The sequence below is a fragment of the Archocentrus centrarchus genome, chromosome 12 (assembly GCF_007364275.1).
Source record: "Archocentrus centrarchus isolate MPI-CPG fArcCen1 chromosome 12, fArcCen1, whole genome shotgun sequence".
Classification (NCBI taxonomy): Eukaryota; Metazoa; Chordata; class Actinopteri; order Cichliformes; family Cichlidae; genus Archocentrus; species Archocentrus centrarchus.
The window spans coordinates 11,999,324-12,017,337 of record NC_044357.1 but is presented as its reverse complement, the minus strand read 5'-3'; the positions used below and the strand labels follow the sequence as shown (position 1 = coordinate 12,017,337).

The window sequence follows — 18,014 nt, the reverse complement described above, 5'->3', positions numbered from 1 at the left end:
GACACTTTGTCACTGACTTTCAGTATTTCTCCCCTTTGATGTAAATGAATCATTGATAGCACGTTTCCCTGGTTTCACAGTATTTCATTTCAAACACTGACAGATGAATTACTGAAAGAGCAGTTTGTATTTCATAGTAGCATGTTAAATGTTCCTCAGTTTTTGAATGTTTTTTTTTTTTTAGGATGGGAAAAATATCAGAGGATAGCCTACAAGCCAATGAGACGTAGAGGCAGAGGTGGATTAGGGAAATTTGGAAGTTTGCATGTGGAAGAAAGCTGTGGAGCATGAACGTAGTAGATGGTGAATATCAGAAAAAAATAAACAAAGTAAATACAGATCATCCTGATACAATGGAATGCTCTGTTGGGAAATATTATGGCCTTAGCATTCATGTTGATGTTACTCTGATATATAACAGTCACCTAAACCCTGCTGCAGGTCAAGTACTCCATGATAGCAGTGGCCTGGCACACTGCAAACACCGCTGAGGATGCTCAAGGAACATGACAAGGACTTGGCTTTAAGCCTCTCTGGATCCCCATCCCTGTTGAGCATCCATGGGATGACACAGGACAAGCTTGAGCCACAGAGGTCCAAAAGATCCTCTGTCAAGGTCCCGGTGCCAGACACCACAGGAGACCCCCAGAGGACCTGTCCTCCATGACCTGGTGCATCAGATTTTAGGATTTAGGAGTCATGTGGGGGAACTGCACAATAGTAAGCAGGTGGCTCTAATGCCGTGGCTGATCAGCGTATTCTCTGAAGAGATTTCAGTTCAAATCACGGAGATTAAACTTTAGGATGGATGTGAAACCTTTTGTGCCCTTGTATGTGTCCCCTTTTACCAGCAGTCTGCAAGTTTACAGGAGACCTCTTTAGTTTGTGGGTGGAAATAGAAATAAATCAAAACAATTTAATAGAAACTGTATGGTACTGCTGGGATGTCTGCATATAACACAGTTTCTATGCCATGTAGGTGTCTGTTTCCCCACTTGTTTGATTGTATGTTTCTTGCTGCTCAAACTACATGATGTGTGAAACTCTTTTCCTTCTGCTTTCTATTGAGAGTACTCGAACTTCAGGTTAAATGTCAGAAATAAACATGACCAGACAGTGAGGACAGTAGTTCTGTGATTCTTTGACATGCATTTTCCCATGAGCTGTGTGGAATTTAAACACCTACGTGCATAAAAGTATAAAAGGTTTAAAATTATATTCAAATAAGAATAAGTATAACAGAAACTGCTGATATTTGTTTAAATGTTTTTTTTCCCCATATCTGTTGTCTTTCAGTGTGGACACACACACACACTTATTTTTAAAAAGTTGGTGGAGTTTTAACAACTAATCTCTTTATATAAGGCAAGGTGAGCAACCCTGTGGTCTTGCTTCTCTTTTTCTGCTTCCACGTTTGGGTGCGGTTTACCAGTCATTAACTGCAATTGCAATTTATACGAGCTTTACGGAAGAAAAACTCAAACTGATATTCAGGCATAATCTGTCCTGTTCACTTCTGATATCATTTGTGGTCATAATTCCTGGAAATATCACCTGGGCTCAACTGGTGTTGCAATGATGCATAACAGATATCTTAGAACGAAGCCATTTTAAATGATATTTTTAGGTTTTTCATTAGCAGCAGCATGCTGTAACACATAAAATGTTCCAATTTCTTCAGTTGAAACTATGGTGATTGACAAAGATTTTCCATAAAATAGTGTTTCTGCACCAACAAGGTGATTCCTAAAGAACTGTTAGTGGAAAATTTGGTATAACTTTGCATGGTGTGCATCTTGTCATTTAAAAAAAACTGAAGAAAATGGACAAGTGGAGGACTATAACAGATGAACACAACTTAAAGAACTGAAATAGGAACAAATTCAGCAAAAAGCTGACAGAGGATCCAAGAAATGCATCTGGCCTTTCAGTTGATTCATTACTGTTCACTGAAGCGTCGTCAGAAATGGTCTCATTGTCAAGAAGCCATTCTTAAGGAGGGGAAACAGGGAGAAAAGGCTGAGGTATGCCAAAGTACACAAGAACTGGACTGAAAATCAGTGAAAACAGGTCTCATGGAGTGATGAATACAAATTTGAACATCACTGTCTATGTATGGAGGAGATCAGGAGAGAAGTACGTGGTTTGGAGCTGTATTTCAGGCAGTGGAATTATGAATGAATGAATGAAGTTTATTGCCATGTGGGTGAACAAGTTCACACATTGGAAATTGCAGTTACAGAACACCATCCGGGGATATGTGTCCTCGGGTCATGCAGCCGACTTGCAGCGCTACCTTTAACCATCAGATTTTGATCCACCATGCAATACCATCTGGAAAGCATCTGATTGACAACAGCATGACAAATATATCCCAAACACATTACCAATGCAGTAAAAGCATGCCTGGATAGAAAAACACACATTTGAACAGTATTAGTCATGGATTGGCCTCCCCAGAGCCTGGACGTCACCATTATTGAAGCAGTGTGGGATCATCTTGACAGAGAACAGAACAAAAGGCAGCCAACATCCAAAGAAGAGTTTTGACTGTCTTTCAAGAAGCCTGGAGAACGATTCCTGAAGACTACTTAAAGAAATTACGGGAAAGCTGCCTGAGAGAGTTCAGGCTCTGCTTTAGAATAAAGGTGCTCACACCAAATATTGACTTTCAAGCTCATCAGAATTTTGCCTTATATGCTGCATTTTCATGTATGTTTGCATATGTTTTCAATGCATTTCTGCAACTATTCCCCAATTTCCTAGAAAATCTTAAAGAAATGAAGGGTGGCTCAAGACTTCCGCAAAGTAGAAAGATGTTATGAAATGTCACCTGAAGTTTACTGGCATGGACTGTGACACCTGGGAGGTCCAAGCAAAACACAGACTAAACTGGCACAGCATTGTCAAATCAGCTATTTGTCCTGTTGAAGAAAGATGCCAAAGTTGCATTGCTGTGCCCATTAGACCTCACATCACCAGATGGTCATATGATGCAACAGATGGGGAAAATCATTCTGTTCATGGGCAGGTCTGTCTGCACATGAGGAAGCTTGCCAAGTCTAATTTACACTCGTCTATATCAAGAACGGACTGTTGATGACTAACATCAGTGTGAAGATAATTGGGAACAACTCAAGTATAAAGGATTATTCTCTACAGTATGACCGAGGTAAGAGTCTTTGAACTTCATGACAAATGCTAGTGTTCATTTCAAATATACTTCTATGTGAAACCACAACAAGTGTTTGTGATTAAAATAAAACCCAGCGGATGTGTTGCCGTGGCTGTTGTTGCAGTGTGTTTTGTTCTGTTGTAGAGCATAAGCGCAAACCTGTGGAAATCGTCTACCTTACATGACAGAGAAACATCTCCTGTATACCTGACAACAACACAGACACACACATACAAAGGTAAACAAACCTCAGCAGCCAGCTTGTAAAGCTGTTCAAACAACCTGAACCGCTGAAATGCTATAAACCAGCGGGACACCATCAAGGGAGGGACAGAATGATTACCAGACTGTAACACACTGACTGTGTTAACGCTGCCTTAGCCACCGCACCCTACAGAACGACTATGATCTGCACTCTTTTGAACTAATTATGATTAGTCATGAAAAGGTCAGAGGTCACCTGAGAAGTAATTGTGTAACCCTCCACATCAAAACTGTCCATAGATCATCAAGACGTGCCTAAATACATGGTGTAATTGTGAATCATGGCACAAGGTGATGTGTAGTTTTTCTGTAGAAATAGACACGAGTCCCTGTTCGGCGTGTTTGATAACCCACCCAGCAGACATCACACCGTAAAACATGACAGTCTCATGTAACATATTACACATATTACACCGATCAGAAGTGATTTTCTGGACTGTTGCATCAGTTGTTTACTGCCAATTTTCCGTCAGGCACCATTAGTTTGTTGCATCATTGCCAATCGCTGTGAAAAGATGACGAGTAATCCTCGGTAATCTCTGATTTTTTTTTTTTTTTAACTCAGCTGTTGTTTAGTTTCACATTTCAAGCTCTTTTAACTACCTTTCTCCCATTTGAGCAATTCATTACTTATGTTAGTTTTTTTTGTAAGTATTAATTTTAAAGGCGTTGCACACGGGCCAAACAAGACATCATGGCATCCAGAGGGAGATCCTCAGCCTCCACACCTCATCTCCGCGCTGTGATTGGATGATCCCTGAAGTGTTGGCTCATGTTCCTTAAGATGTTTTCTAATCATATTGCATTTTCTCATACTGGAAAAGACATATTACAGGAGACACAGGAACTAAGTGTGGAGAGTTTGGACATCAGCTGCTTTAGGAGAATAGCCAGTTGAGCAGGTGAGTACCTGCTAACTCCTGATTGCTAGATTACAATAGTAACTGTTTTGCATAAATGTCTGTATCCTGGGTGAGCTGTTAAGTAACATGGTTGTGTTTTATACAATGGTAATATGCCAGCACTCCAGACTTTATGCATGAGAGGGAGCTCTGTTTACCTCAGGCTGCACATTTACATGTTACCTTTAGATACGATGATGGTAAAAATGTAGTTCATGGAAATAAGCAGGAACCCATGCAAAAAATTCCAGCAGCTATTTAATGAAGGTACAATGAATACACTCTGTAGAGTGTATGTAAAAGTTTTGTGGGCTGAGGAGTCTGCAAAGTGAGCGCAGCTGTCATACTTCGACAGTTAAGGGCAAAGGAGATCAGTGTTTTAAAAGACTGAGAGGTGAGAGGCTTTTCATTTATCTGTGTTTTTAAGAGGGTGGGATGCGTGAGATTATTGAATAAATGAGCTACAGCTTTGTTTGCCGTTTGATTTTTTTTTAAATATAGCATGAATAAGACTTCAGTTTTTACTCGCAGCATCATGATGTTCACTTGAGTACTGAAGAGCTTTTTAAAGAGCTGGTTGTTAGGGGAATAATGTTTTGCCAAAAAGAAAAAAAGGTGTGAAATCTGATAAGATTAATTTTAGCAAGGTAATGTTCACTTGTTCATCTCACTCAGGCTCAAGTGTCAAGACTAGAAAGTGTGCTGGTTATAAATCATTGGTTGTTTGGATCAGCAAGTCCAGTTAAATATACCATATAGCAGACGAACACAGTGATATTTGAGAAATGGAATGAAGTTTATAGGATTTACAAAAAGTGTGCAATAATTATTTAAACAAAATTAGGCAGGTGCATAAGTTTGCGCACCCTTGTCGTTTTATTGATTTGAATACCTTTAGCACTAATTATTGGAACACAAAATTTGTTTTGTAAGCTCATTGACCCTTGACCTACATACACAGATGAATCCAATTATGAGAAAGGGTTAAGGTGGCCAACTGCAAGTGTTTATCCTCTTTGCATCTTCTCTGAAGAGTGGCAACATGGGAGCCTCAAAACAACTCTTAAATGACCTGAAAACAAAGATTGTTCAACATCATGGTTTAGGGGAAAGATCCAAAAAGCTCTCTCAGAGACTTCAGCTGTCAGTTTCCACTGTGAGGAACGTAGTGAGGAAAATGAAGACCACAGGCACAGTTCTAGTTAAGGCCTGAAGTGGCAGGCCAAGAAAAATCTCAGATAGGCAGAGGCGAAGGATGGTGAGAACAGTCATAGTCAACCCACAGAGCAGCTCCAAAGACCTACAACATCATCTTGCTGCAGATGGTGTCACTGTGCATCTCCTTGTGCACTTTGCACAAGGAGAGGCTGTATGGGAGAGTAATGCAGAAGAAGCCTTTTCTGTGCACAGGCCACAAACTGAGTCGTTTGAGGTACGCTAAAGCACATTTGGATAAGCCAGCTTCATTTTGGAATAAGGTGCTGTGGACTGATGAAACTAAAACTGAGTTATTTGGATATAACAATGGGCGGTATGCATGGTAGAAAAAGAACACAGCATTCCAAGACAAACACTTGGTACCCACAATAAAATTTGGTGGTGGTTCCATCATGCTGTGGGGCTGTGTGGCCAGTGCAGGTACTGGGAATCTTGTTAAAGTTGAGGGTCGCATGGATTCCAGTCAATATCAGCAGATTCTTGAGAACAATGTTCAAGAATCAGTGACAAAGTTGAAGTTGCACCGGGACTGGATACTTCAACAAGTCAATGACCCTAAACACTGCTCAAAATCTACTAAGGCATTCATGCAGAAGAACAAGTACAACGTTCTGGAACAGCCATCTCAGTCCCCAGACCTGAATATTATTGAAAGCGGGCTGTCCATGCTCGGAAACCATCAAACCTGCCTCAACTGACGTTTTGTAAAGAATAATGGTCCAAAATACCTTCAACCGGAATCCAGACTCTCATTGGAAGCTATAGGAAGCATTTAGAGGCTGTTATTTCTGCAAAAGGAGGATCTACTTAATACTGATATCATTTTTCTGTTGGGGTGTCCAAATTTATGCACCTGCCTAATTTTGTTTAAATAATTATTGCACACTTTCTGTGAATCCTATAAACTTCATTTCACTTCTCAAATATCACTGTGTTCATCTGCTATATGATATATTTAACTGAAATTGCTGATCTGAACAGTCAATGATTTATAATGGAAAATCATGAAAATTATCAGGGGTGCCCAAACTTTTGCATACCACTGTATAATGCTGGAAAACAAAATACACCCTTTGCCAGTTCTAAGGTTTCAGGTATTGAGATATCATTAAAAAAAATCATCTGGTGCTTAACAGGTATTAAAATTAGGTAAATACAACAACAACACATGACATGTTACACAGTGTCATTATTTATAAAACAGAAACTAAGCCAAAATACAGAAGCAGTGTGTGAAAAACTAAGTATGTCCTATAATTCAGTAGGTCACAGAACCACTTTTAACATCAACAGCTTGACACAATGATTTTCTGTATGACTTTATGAGTCTGTCATATTGTTGTAGAGGAACTTTGGCCCACTCTTTTTTATAATATTACTTCAGTTCATTGGGGTTTGTAGAGAATCCTTGATGCACAGCTCTCTTACGGTCCCACTATAACATTAGGTTGAGGTCTGGACCATGACTGGGCCATTGCAACACCTTGATTTTTGTCTTTTTTCAGCCATTCTGTTGTAGAGTTGCTGCTGTGCTTGGGATCATTGTGCTGTTGCATGGCCCAGTTTTGGTCAGGCTTTGGCTGTGGGACAGATAGCCTCACATTTGCCTGTAGAATACTTTGGTATACAGAGGAGTTCATGGTCCACTCAATGACTGCTCAGGTCCTGTGGCTACAAAACAAAGCCAAATCCTCACCTCTCTACCACCATGCTTCACAGCTGGTATGAGGTGTTTGTGCTGATATGCTGTTTTATGTGGTTTTCTCCAAGTGTGCCAAAGGACATGTAACATAGCAGCATGACCTAGGGTTGCAATGTTCTTTTCAGAGAGAAGAGGCTTTCTCCTGCAAATCCTCCCAACTGACTTGAATGTTTTCAACTTGCATGTAATCTTTCTCTCTATAGAATGATAGACTTCAGATAATTTGGAACCGGCCTTATAGCCTGTGCCAGATTGATGGGCAGTAACAATTGCTTTTCTTAAGTCACTGCTGATGTTGTTGGATTTTGTTACCACACACTTGAATGCTCCAGAACAACAAACTACCAAAAGTTCTGCTTTTATAGAGGTGCTCACACTTGCTGATCCATCCATTTTCTTCTGGGGGAAAGGTTGGGTACACCCTGGACACAGAGAGACAGACATCATAACAAAACCCCACTAAGTGCATGTCTTTGGACTGAGGGAGGAAACTGGAGTACCCGGAGAAAAACCCAAACACAGAGAGAACATGCTAACGGTATTGCAGAGGTTTTTTTTGTAACCTTATACTGTGTATGTATACAAAGTATGAGATGATTTTTTTCTCCTCTTCCATCTGTGTGTGTTTGCTCTTGTTTTCCATCTTTTAAGGCAGTGCCTCTAGAGGGCAGCGCGACCGCAGTCACCTGTCTCCCCATGTTTTGTTGATTGTCTTTTCTTGGATGGGTGTTCTGGAACGCAATTTCGTTATATGTCTGACATATGATAACAATTCCTATTGAAGAAGTAAGGGTGGACTTTTTTTCATACACGGCTTCTGTATTTTTCTTAATTTTTGTTTAAAAAAAAATCATCCAGGTGGCTCAACCACATGCATATGTTGCCGTGCGGGTGGCGCAAGTTCGAGACCCGGCCTGTCGTCAATTTGCCCGCATGTCTTCCTCTGAATCCTTCCCCCATTTCCTGTCTCCCTCCACTACCAATAAAAGCCGCTATGGCCAAAGATGCAAAGATGCGGGTTGTTTTTACCTCATTTTAAGACCTGCTAAAGACTGGATTATTTATTATCATGTCCTGAAATGTAAAACCTTTTTCTATGTACTTTTTTGGTTACCATGACTGTCCATATTAAGAAAACAATTTAGGCAGATCATTTACAGCACAATGCAGCACAACACTGTTACTCTGAATCAGCAAATAATACTCCCAATATACCAGCTAACATCCATTAGCCACACATAAAATAACTTAAAGGGACCTAGAAAAGTGAAACTGTTACAGCAGCAGTGAGAAAGAGATAACTCTATGTTAGCTCAACTCTACCAACCGTCTCCCTGAGACATTTTAATGATGTTACTGCTTGACTGGTGATTCTAACATGCTTTTTTGACCTCTTATCTGACAGATCTTTGCACATCTTCTCAACACGTCCCTTTCTGATCTGGTTAAGAGGCCATGGCGGTTTTGTATGTCAACTCCTCTCTGCTCTTCATCTCTCACAGAACTCTCAACTCCACTGGTGTTGAAGAGACAGTCTATGAACATTGTAAAAACATGCCAGCTGTTCTTATCTGGTATCTGACCCTGCAGTTTACTAACATGCTCCTAGGCATCCCAGCCAACGTCATGGTACTGTGGCTCATGCACAAAAACAAGCATGACTCCTCCACCTCTGATATCTTCATCCTCCATCTGGCGATTTTAGACATTCTCTTCTGTCTCATCCCTCCCCTGGAGCTTGTAAACCTTGTCTTCTTCAGCATCAGCAGCAACTGGTACATCCTGCGCTTCTTCTACGGCATCAAAGACTCCTCGCCGCTGTTCCTTTCCTGCATCTGTCTGGATCGCTACATGGCCGTGGTCCACCCCATCATGTTCACTAAGCTCAAGGACCGTCAACACAGGGAAGTCCTGGCCATTGTAGTCTGGCTAATCATTCTCGCCTACGCGGCTGCTAAATGTGCAGGGAACATCGTTAACTTCAACAAGGTTTTCACAGTGATGATCCTTGGCGCTTTTGCCTTTATGGTGTTCTGCAATTCAGCGATTCTCTGGGTGCTGAGGCAGTCACGGCCTGGCAGAGATGAGATGCATCCTGTGAAGAAGAAAGCCTTCAAGATGGTCCTCATTATCCTGGCCATCATAGTCTTCAACTACTTCCCACCTGTTGCACTCTTCCCCTTCCAAGACTACTTTTCCCCCGATGTGTTTCGTTGCTACATTCACTACATCGCCTTCGGCTTGATGGACTTCAGCAGCACCATTCAGCCTATTCTCTATCTTTCCAAGGAAAAGCTGCCATGGAGCATCAAACACTCCCAGAGCAGCAATACTCAAATCCAGTCAGGGTAGATGTGTATTGGATGTTTTCAAATCAATGTACTGTTACTGTAAAAGGTAAGAGTATGAGATATGCTCCTGCCTGATTACATATTGAAAATGATGATTAATAAAACATGTACTAATCAGTGGTTGTAAAAGATCTAAGTACCCTGAAAGTCCTTTTCAAGATTAATTAACAGACAGATGAGATCTACAGATAGTCACAGAAATAATACATCTTTAAGGGTTCTGGGAAATTGTGACATGGACTTCAAACAAAATTATTATTGTATGAATAAGTATATCTTATAGGTTAGTTAACACCTATAAATAGGTATAGTCTGACACTTTATGTAATTTATCTCTATCTATGCCATTGTCGTCATCATTGGCTGAGCCACTGTTATTTTTTCATTAACGGCTATAGATAGGAGTGCAAATGAGGCTCATGTGTGCAAAATTCCCTGAGAATGAGATTCACAAAAGAAAACCACACACATGCATTGATTTATAAATCTGATAAATGCTTATGCACTTTTTGCCTTTGTTTGTAGTCCACAATCAGTTTGAGTCATAAACTACACAGAGTTTATTGCACATGGTGGCAGATAACAGATGAATTCGAGGCACACCTAATATAAGATTTCATGTTTAGAAACCAATCAAAAACAATCACAGACAGATATGAATACGTGCAGGTGAGTTTGTTTTTTGTTTTACCGCTGCCTTTCAGCAATATGTGACATATTCAAACCTCTCACACCTGCATGCTGACCATGATGAGCTAACTGGTAATAAATTGTTTTCATAAAGATGAACTTTCTTTCATCTTTAAATAAAAAAAATAAATAAATAAATACTTGACACTTGTGGCAGTATGAAAACATCACATGACCCTTCAGAGGTTGAGTCAATGTTTTGGTTTCCTGAACCTGAAAGAGCTCAAACCTGGATGACAGGATACATGTAACCATATTGCACAGAAGCTCAATCATCCAACCCTCTTATTTTCTGCACAGTTTAGGCTGCTGTTTTGTTTTGTAAATGTATTAAGAAATCAAAAAATGAATCTCTAATTTTCTCGTATTCAGTTTGTAGAAGCCACTCTAGCAGCAATTATAGCCTAGAGTCTTCATGTTCCTACAAGCGTTGCACACCTGGATTCTAGCAAATTTTATGAGTTTTTAGTCTGGCTTTAGGGTTTGGCCACTCAGGCACAGTCAGAGACTTGTCCTGAAGCCCCTGCAGCATCAACGACTCAGTGCTTTGAGTCACTGCTGGGCTTCCTCATTATCTTCTTCAGCATTCACCTTTCCCTCAGTTCTGACGGTCTAATCTGTGTTGGCAGGTTTTTCAGTACGTGATGTTAAGTGGTGCTCTGCACAAATAGTTATGTATAACATTTATTTTAAGAAATGCATAAGATACCTGCAGAATTCTACCAATTCCTGAAAACTTTTCAAAAACAGCAAACCAAAGGGTTTGAATACTTGGAGTCTACTGCATTGTATTTTATTTTCATGGTGCATTGTATGTGTTTGAATGTTTTTGTATTTAGTGTTTTAATAAGATTTCTTTTTTCCAGCAAACTGCCTTTCATTTCAAATAAAATATACCCATTAAAGGTCAATAAAACATGAAAACTTTGTTTTGATTAATGCATCTCTTTAATTTGGACACAAATCACACAAAGGTCACAACAGAATTTAAGTACCACGTAGGCGGCCACATGTCTCACATGAATTCATATACATCAAGCAGTTCCCAACAAACAGAACATAAGACCTTACTACTGTGCATGTCAGCTGTACCTGACCGTGAGCAACTCCTCTAAGATCAGCATGACTTACCAAACAGTCACTAATTTACATCTAAAATCACTCAATCCTTAATACTTAAAGAAACATTCTGTTCCACTGATATTATTACACAGATACATTCTTCTCAGGTCAATGGATCAGAGTACCAACTCTATAATTAAAGCTATGTACAGCATTAAATTAATCAACTTTGACTACACTGTTTGTTATTAAGTGTATACATGATGTAACAATTATAGTGCTGTTCTTGCACTACCCCCTGTTTTAAATTTAGATTTTATTTTGAGGAGGGATCTTAAAGTAGCAGCTACTGAACATAAGTGTGTAACAGAGATTTGGTGCCTTAAAGTCAATAATTTGTCTTTTTAAGTAAAGTAAAGCATTTTTAAAAACACAACACCATTATGGTAACATAGAGCTAAATTATAAAAAAAAAAAAAAAAAAGCCAGAATCTCTTACAGTGTGTTATGACAGAGGGGACAACAAAGGAAACTGTAGAGTTTTTTCCATTCACAATAGATTAATCACAGCACAGACTAAACAACAGTGTATTGCACTGCACCACAAGCGCGCCCACACACACACGCACACACACACACGCACGCACACACAATCCAATCTGAAATGTCATTCCCGCCCTCAACAACAGTAGTTTCACAAATTAATGTTAACTTCAGGTCCACTTACAGGCTTTTTAGAGCTTTCAACCACAGCTCACAGTAAAAGCTGCATTTACAAACAAACAAACAAACAAACAAACAAACCACAGAAACCTTTATTTTTTTTCTGCCATGGTGATATGGCCGCTTCACCGGGCTTTGAGACTTGAGATGTGTCAAATAATTATGCTAGAATTGATTTTTCCTGAAGATGAGGCATCAGAGGCCTGTGCTATAAAGCAGGGTTTGGGTTTACCCAGGTTACTTCAGGGTTAAGTATTATGAAGGTGGTTCCCTCCTTACTGGGGTATATCACCATGGTAACTTAGGCTGCAGACAAAGCCTGCTCCAGAGCAGATTGGAGATCAACACCTATGAAATCAACACCCACTGACCAATCAGCTCTCTGGAAAATAGTGTCATCGATCCTGCAACGATACTAAGAGCATCTTTATTCCTTTATTTTTTCCTGTTGGCTGCAAACAATTTTACAACAATATTACTGTTCTATAAGCATTAATATTAATAACAGGGCACCTATTTGTACGTGTGTACATTTTTTTTTAAATGTCTTGGACGACTTTGGCACCTGTTGCTGGCTCCATTGCTAATGTGAATATTCTTTTTTGTGTGGCAAACAAACAAAGGTATAGTTTTCTGATATCTGGTCAAATAGTTTTACTCAGAAATCCGGTGATGATTCAGGCTCTTGTCTCCCATCCTTTCCCTGGAATTCCCCAAAGCTGTGATATAAAAACTGATGGCTCATGCACCCCATTACCATAAAATTCACTCAAACTCTGTCTGCAGAAGTAGGCAGGGAGATGTGTTTAAAAAGCTCTTAAAAAGCTAGTAAGTGTACCATTATCACATTGAGTACAATCACATACAATACTCATTGTCATTTTTTAAATTACTCACCTCCTATGGTTTGATTTTAACTTCTAACAGTGTCTGAAAGTGTCTCTGAGGCTGCCGCACTGTCTAAGTTTCTTTCAGCCTCACATGTGCTTCCTTTGCTCTGAGCCTCTTGCTCCTTTGCTACGTGTATCTTCAGGTGCTTTTTTAGGGAGGACTGGTCTGTGTAGGTCTTCCCGCACTGGCTGCATAGGAATACCTTCTCCTTGGTGTGGACCAGCTCGTGTCTCTTCAGGTGACCAGACCTGCTGAAGCTCTTGCTGCAGTATGAGCAGCTGTACTCCTTCTCGCCTGTGTGAGTCCTCTGGTGCAGTTTAAGGCTGCTGGCCACTGTAAATTTCTTGCCACACTCATTGCAGCTGTACGGTCTTTCTCCTGTGTGCATCCGCATGTGGATGGTGAGATGGCCCGCCTGGCTGAAGGTCTTCTTACACAGCTCACAGCTGTATGGCCTCTCACCGGTGTGAATCCTATAATGTGTTTTAAGGTCACCCAAGCCGTTGAACCTTTTCCCACACTGGGCACAGCAATACGGCTTCTCACCAGTGTGGATCCTCTCGTGTATGCGCAGGTTTCCTGCGTTGCTGAATGTTTTGCCACACTCTTGGCAGCTGTACGGCCTTTCCCCAGTGTGAGTCCTCAAGTGGACTTTGAGCTGGTTGTGCTCATTGAAGCGCTTCCCACAATGTGAGCAACAATACGGCTTCTCTCCAGTGTGGATGCGTTTGTGTATCCTGAGTTGACTGGGATGGGCATAGGTTTTACTGCACATATTACAGCTGTAGGGTCTTTCTCCTGTGTGAGTACGCTTATGGGCTTTGAGAAGGTCGACCCGGCTGAAGCATTTACCACAATAGCTGCAGCTGTGAGTCTTCTCACTGCTGTGGGTCTTTATGTGGTTGTTGAGCGAGGTCGCTCGACTAAAGGTTTTGGGACAGGTGGGACAACGCAAAAAGTTGTCACGATCTTCTAAAAACCCATCTGCGAGAACAGCAGGTGAATCATTTTCTTTAGGCATCACTACTTCTGGCTCCACCACCTGTATGCTCTCTCCTTCTTGACCCATTTCTGGTTCTGGGTAATATTTCAATTCATACTTCAATTCATGCTGAGAGAAACTGTTGCCATTAGCATACATCAATGCCCCATTCTGCCCCTCTTCCTCTGCCTCAATGAACTGTCCATCCTGCGTGTACTGGTCAGAAACAATGTTGACTTTAACATCACTGTCATTTCCCCTACAGTCTTGTCCAGGCACTGGGGATGGCTGCAGACGTGTGTATTCATCACGACTGTCACAACTGACCTCTGTGCTCTCATTTTTAATTGGTTTCATTGTCAAATTCAGAAGTGTTGATGCCTGAGAGAGATCAATAGCCTCTGACTCTGGTTTTACAGATATCCCAGTTTTCATATCAGATGTGTTCACGCATGGATGTTGTACAGTGTGGTTGGTCTGCAGAAAAAAGGGTGAAGATGACACATCCACCCTCATCTTTTCTTTATTTTTCCTCCTGAAGCTCTTCTTGTCACTGCTGCATATGGACACTTTGAACATACCCTGGGTGGACCCATTCAGATGATTCCTCCATTCTGGAGCTGGAAATGTTTCAGTGGTCTCTTGTTCATGTAGATCTGTGAAATCCAAGGCAAAAATACTGAGCAAAACAGTTTATTACAGTTTAGTTTACATTAGAAACTATGGAAAGAACGCACTTAGCTGAATCTATTGTAGGCACATTATAACCTAATGTTGCTTTAACTGAATTTTCATTGAGCACGTCACTTTATACTGATCTATTATGAGTTTTTGACATTAGAGATACCTGAGAAAACACTGAAACTTCCCTTCTGACAAGTTATAGGACTGCACAGATATATCAGCTGAACAGTTGATATCAGCTTTGTTAATTTCTCCTGTCCTAATGGCAAATATGATCAAAGTACTGTCAGATTTGGATCCATCATGCAATAGAACTTAAAGTTTCATTTTTCAGCAGGACAGCGATCTCAAACACACTGTCAATGTAGTGAAAACATGCCTGGATAGAAAAACACGGACTGGCCTCCCCAGAGCATGGTCCTTAACATTATTGGAGCAGTGTAGGATCATCTTGACAGAGAACAGAACAAAAGGCAGCCAACATCCAAAGAAGAGCTTTGAATGTCTTTCAAGAAGCCTGGAGAGCTATTCCTGAAGACTACTTAAAGAAATGACAAGAAAGTTGCCTGAGAGAGTTCAGGCTGCGAGCCAGATTAAAGGTGGTCAAGCTTGCTAGAATTATACAAACTCAGTTTTTGCCTTATATTTTGTCTTTTCTTTCATGTTTGCAAATGTTTCAATAAATCCCTGCACCTACTTTATATCTTTTGGCAAAATATAAAGACATGAGTTTTGCTATTTCTATACTAATTAGCAATGCATGCTACCACATGCACCACTGTGCTGCTACTATAAATATTACATCATACGGGGTGTTTTAAGACCATCCAGCTTCTTCTTTTTCTTTTGGCTGCTCCCTTTAGGAATCACCACAGCAGGTCATCTGCCTCCACCCTACCCCTACCATCCTCCTCTGTGCACCAACCCTTTGCATGTCCTCCTTCACTACATCCATGAATCTCATTTGAGCTCTCCCTCTTTTCCTCCTGATTGGCAGTTCCATCTTCAACATCCTCTATCCCTCCTCTGCACATATCTAAACCTCAGCCTTGCCCCTCTAACTTTGTCTCTAAAACTGCTCAAATTGAGTTTCCAGCCAAAGCCTAAAAATATCCAGTTTACTACTGTTTATGTATGACTCAAGCTGCAGCTGTAAAACATCTTGCACAGCCATGTTTTTTTAAACACATGCATTGTTTACATCTGCTTATCATACAGTCATACAAATATAGCTGAAGGTGCTGATGGTGCAGGGCATGCTTTAACTAAAAGGTCATGAGTGCCAGCAGGCCAGCGTACCTGCAGGTGCAGACTCTGTGTTCTTCTGTGCAAAAAGCAGCCGCTTCAGGCCCTCGTTTTCAGACTCGATCCTTTGTATTGTTCCCTGGTACTCGGACAGGGTCCGGTCCACCGAGTCCAGGATGTCGCTGACAGTTGCTTTAAAAATCTCGTTCAGAGAGGACTCCAAGAGCGTTTTCAGATCCCCGGTTTTAGCCATCGCAGCCTGCGCGCTAGCAACTGCATACACTTCACCAGATACGTGTTCATGCGAGGCTGAAAGTCTCTGGGAAAAAAAGTGGGTGTATGCGACCCTGCTGCCGTGTGCGGAACAAACAAAGCAGAGACAGTCAAAGTGACAGCGAGGAGACGCCGGTTCTGTTTGCAGGACGGCTCGCAGGGTTGTAGCGCCCCTGGTGGTGCGGAGGGCAACCATTACTGTTTGCACCGGGCTCTTCAACTCCAGGCCTCGAGAGCCCCTGTCCTGCAGGTTTTAGATGTGTCCCTGATCCAACACACCTGAATCAAATGGCTGAATTACCTCCTCAGTATGCAGTCTAGTTTTCCAGTCCTGCTAATGACTTCGACTCAGGTGTGTTGAAGCAGAGACCCATCTAAAACCTGCAGGACAGGGGTTCTCGAGTCCTGGAACTGAAGAGTCCTGGTTTACACCAGTAACAACAGTGATAAAGCCTATTTACCAGCAACAGGATAACTTAAAACTAACATTATAGGAGCTGCAATAATATTTTATGCACCACTGCTATTAAATCAGCAACCCCAACTTACCCCAGCTGCAAGGACCATCACATAAAATATTAGATAATGCTAATATTTATGATAGTAATGGTTATCTTCATGCTAATTATGCTAATAGAGTATAACAGTGCATTTCCTGGTGATGCTGAATTAGATTAACAGTATAAAAATGTAACAGCTCAGTAAAACATCTCTTATTAGTTTTGCAAGCTTTTAGGTTTGGATGTTATCTGCTGCTAATATTTTGGCTATGCCTATGCTAGTATCCTACAGATTATTGCTAATTAAGCTAACAGAGTGCTAACGCTAATTTTAATATTCAGAGCTAAAATTAGTATCTGTATTAAATGCTAATACATATTCAAAAAAAAAATACAGTTGAAAATTATTTTACTCTAGCTGATACCAAACATTAACCCTGTAGAGTGTTTTTTTCTCATTTTATGTTGCAAATTGAGGTCAGTGAAGTTGGTGAAACTGCTGCAGGTGGCAGCTTTGATGTGGCTAAACATTTGAGTATATGTACACACACCCAAATATAGGTTGGTCTATTCTCTGGCATGGTACCTAATAAGGCTGGCTTCTGTAAAAGAGCTGCAAAAGAAAAAAAATTATATTTTTTATTTTTGAGCCAATATCGAGCCCACTTTGAAGAAAAACAGTAATAGTGAGATGCAGCTTCTACTGAACACCAAAAATATTCACAAAGAAATTGTAAATACTGGTGGTGCCACTTATTTTCAATCAAAACTAAATAAATCTCAAATATTGTCTTACTAAATGAATTTTAAAACTCAGTAAAAATAAACACCAATATATGCAATTTAAGTATGCTAAAAACTGCTGTAAGATCATAAAACAAACAAAATTGCATTATTTCTCTATTTATAGCTTGAAATAAGTAGGTTAAATTTCTCACTTGGTCGCTGTATATTGTTATAGAAACTTGTGGCAACATATACTGTTGATTATTGCTGCCCTGTGTTCATAATAGGTGCTTTTTATACTTTATTCAGCTCATTTATATTCCCCAAAAATTAAATGGCCAAAAAAATAAAAAAGAAATCAGATGACAAACTGAAAGGGTGTAGGTTGAAGCTGCAGCTTATGTAACACTTCCTCATGATGCAAAAAAAAAAAAAAAAAAAAAAAAATGTAGGTGTATGATCAAATATGGTGCTTCCATTTTTTAGGCCACACATTTCTCGAAATCCTACATGAACAACACCCAACTCAACATTTCAAACAACTGTTTAACTATGTAAGGGTTTCATCAACTTACCACTGTTAGTTTTGGTGTGGGAGCATAGGGGCAAAAACACAATTTCCTGAA

At 40.3% G+C, this 18,014-nt stretch overlaps 2 protein-coding genes across 2 annotated transcripts; one reads left to right on the top strand and one right to left on the bottom strand.

The window, feature by feature from the left end:
- The first annotated feature begins 8,716 nt into the window (after positions 1 to 8,716).
- hcar2 (hydroxycarboxylic acid receptor 2-) lies at positions 8,717 to 9,613 on the top strand. Its single transcript, XM_030743247.1, has one exon. The coding sequence runs from the start codon at positions 8,717 to 8,719 to the stop codon at positions 9,611 to 9,613; it is 897 nt and encodes a 298-aa protein (XP_030599107.1).
- A 1,667-nt stretch (positions 9,614 to 11,280) lies between these two features.
- On the bottom strand, positions 11,281 to 16,213 carry LOC115789437 (zinc finger protein 260). The gene is made up of 2 exons (XM_030742848.1): positions 15,944 to 16,213; positions 11,281 to 14,616 (listed from the first exon to the last, which is right to left on the bottom strand). Exons 1-2 carry the CDS (start codon positions 16,140 to 16,142, stop codon positions 13,001 to 13,003), a joined length of 1,815 nt encoding a protein of 604 aa, XP_030598708.1. The 5' UTR covers positions 16,143 to 16,213; the 3' UTR covers positions 11,281 to 13,000.
- Positions 16,214 to 18,014: the final 1,801 nt, after the last annotated feature.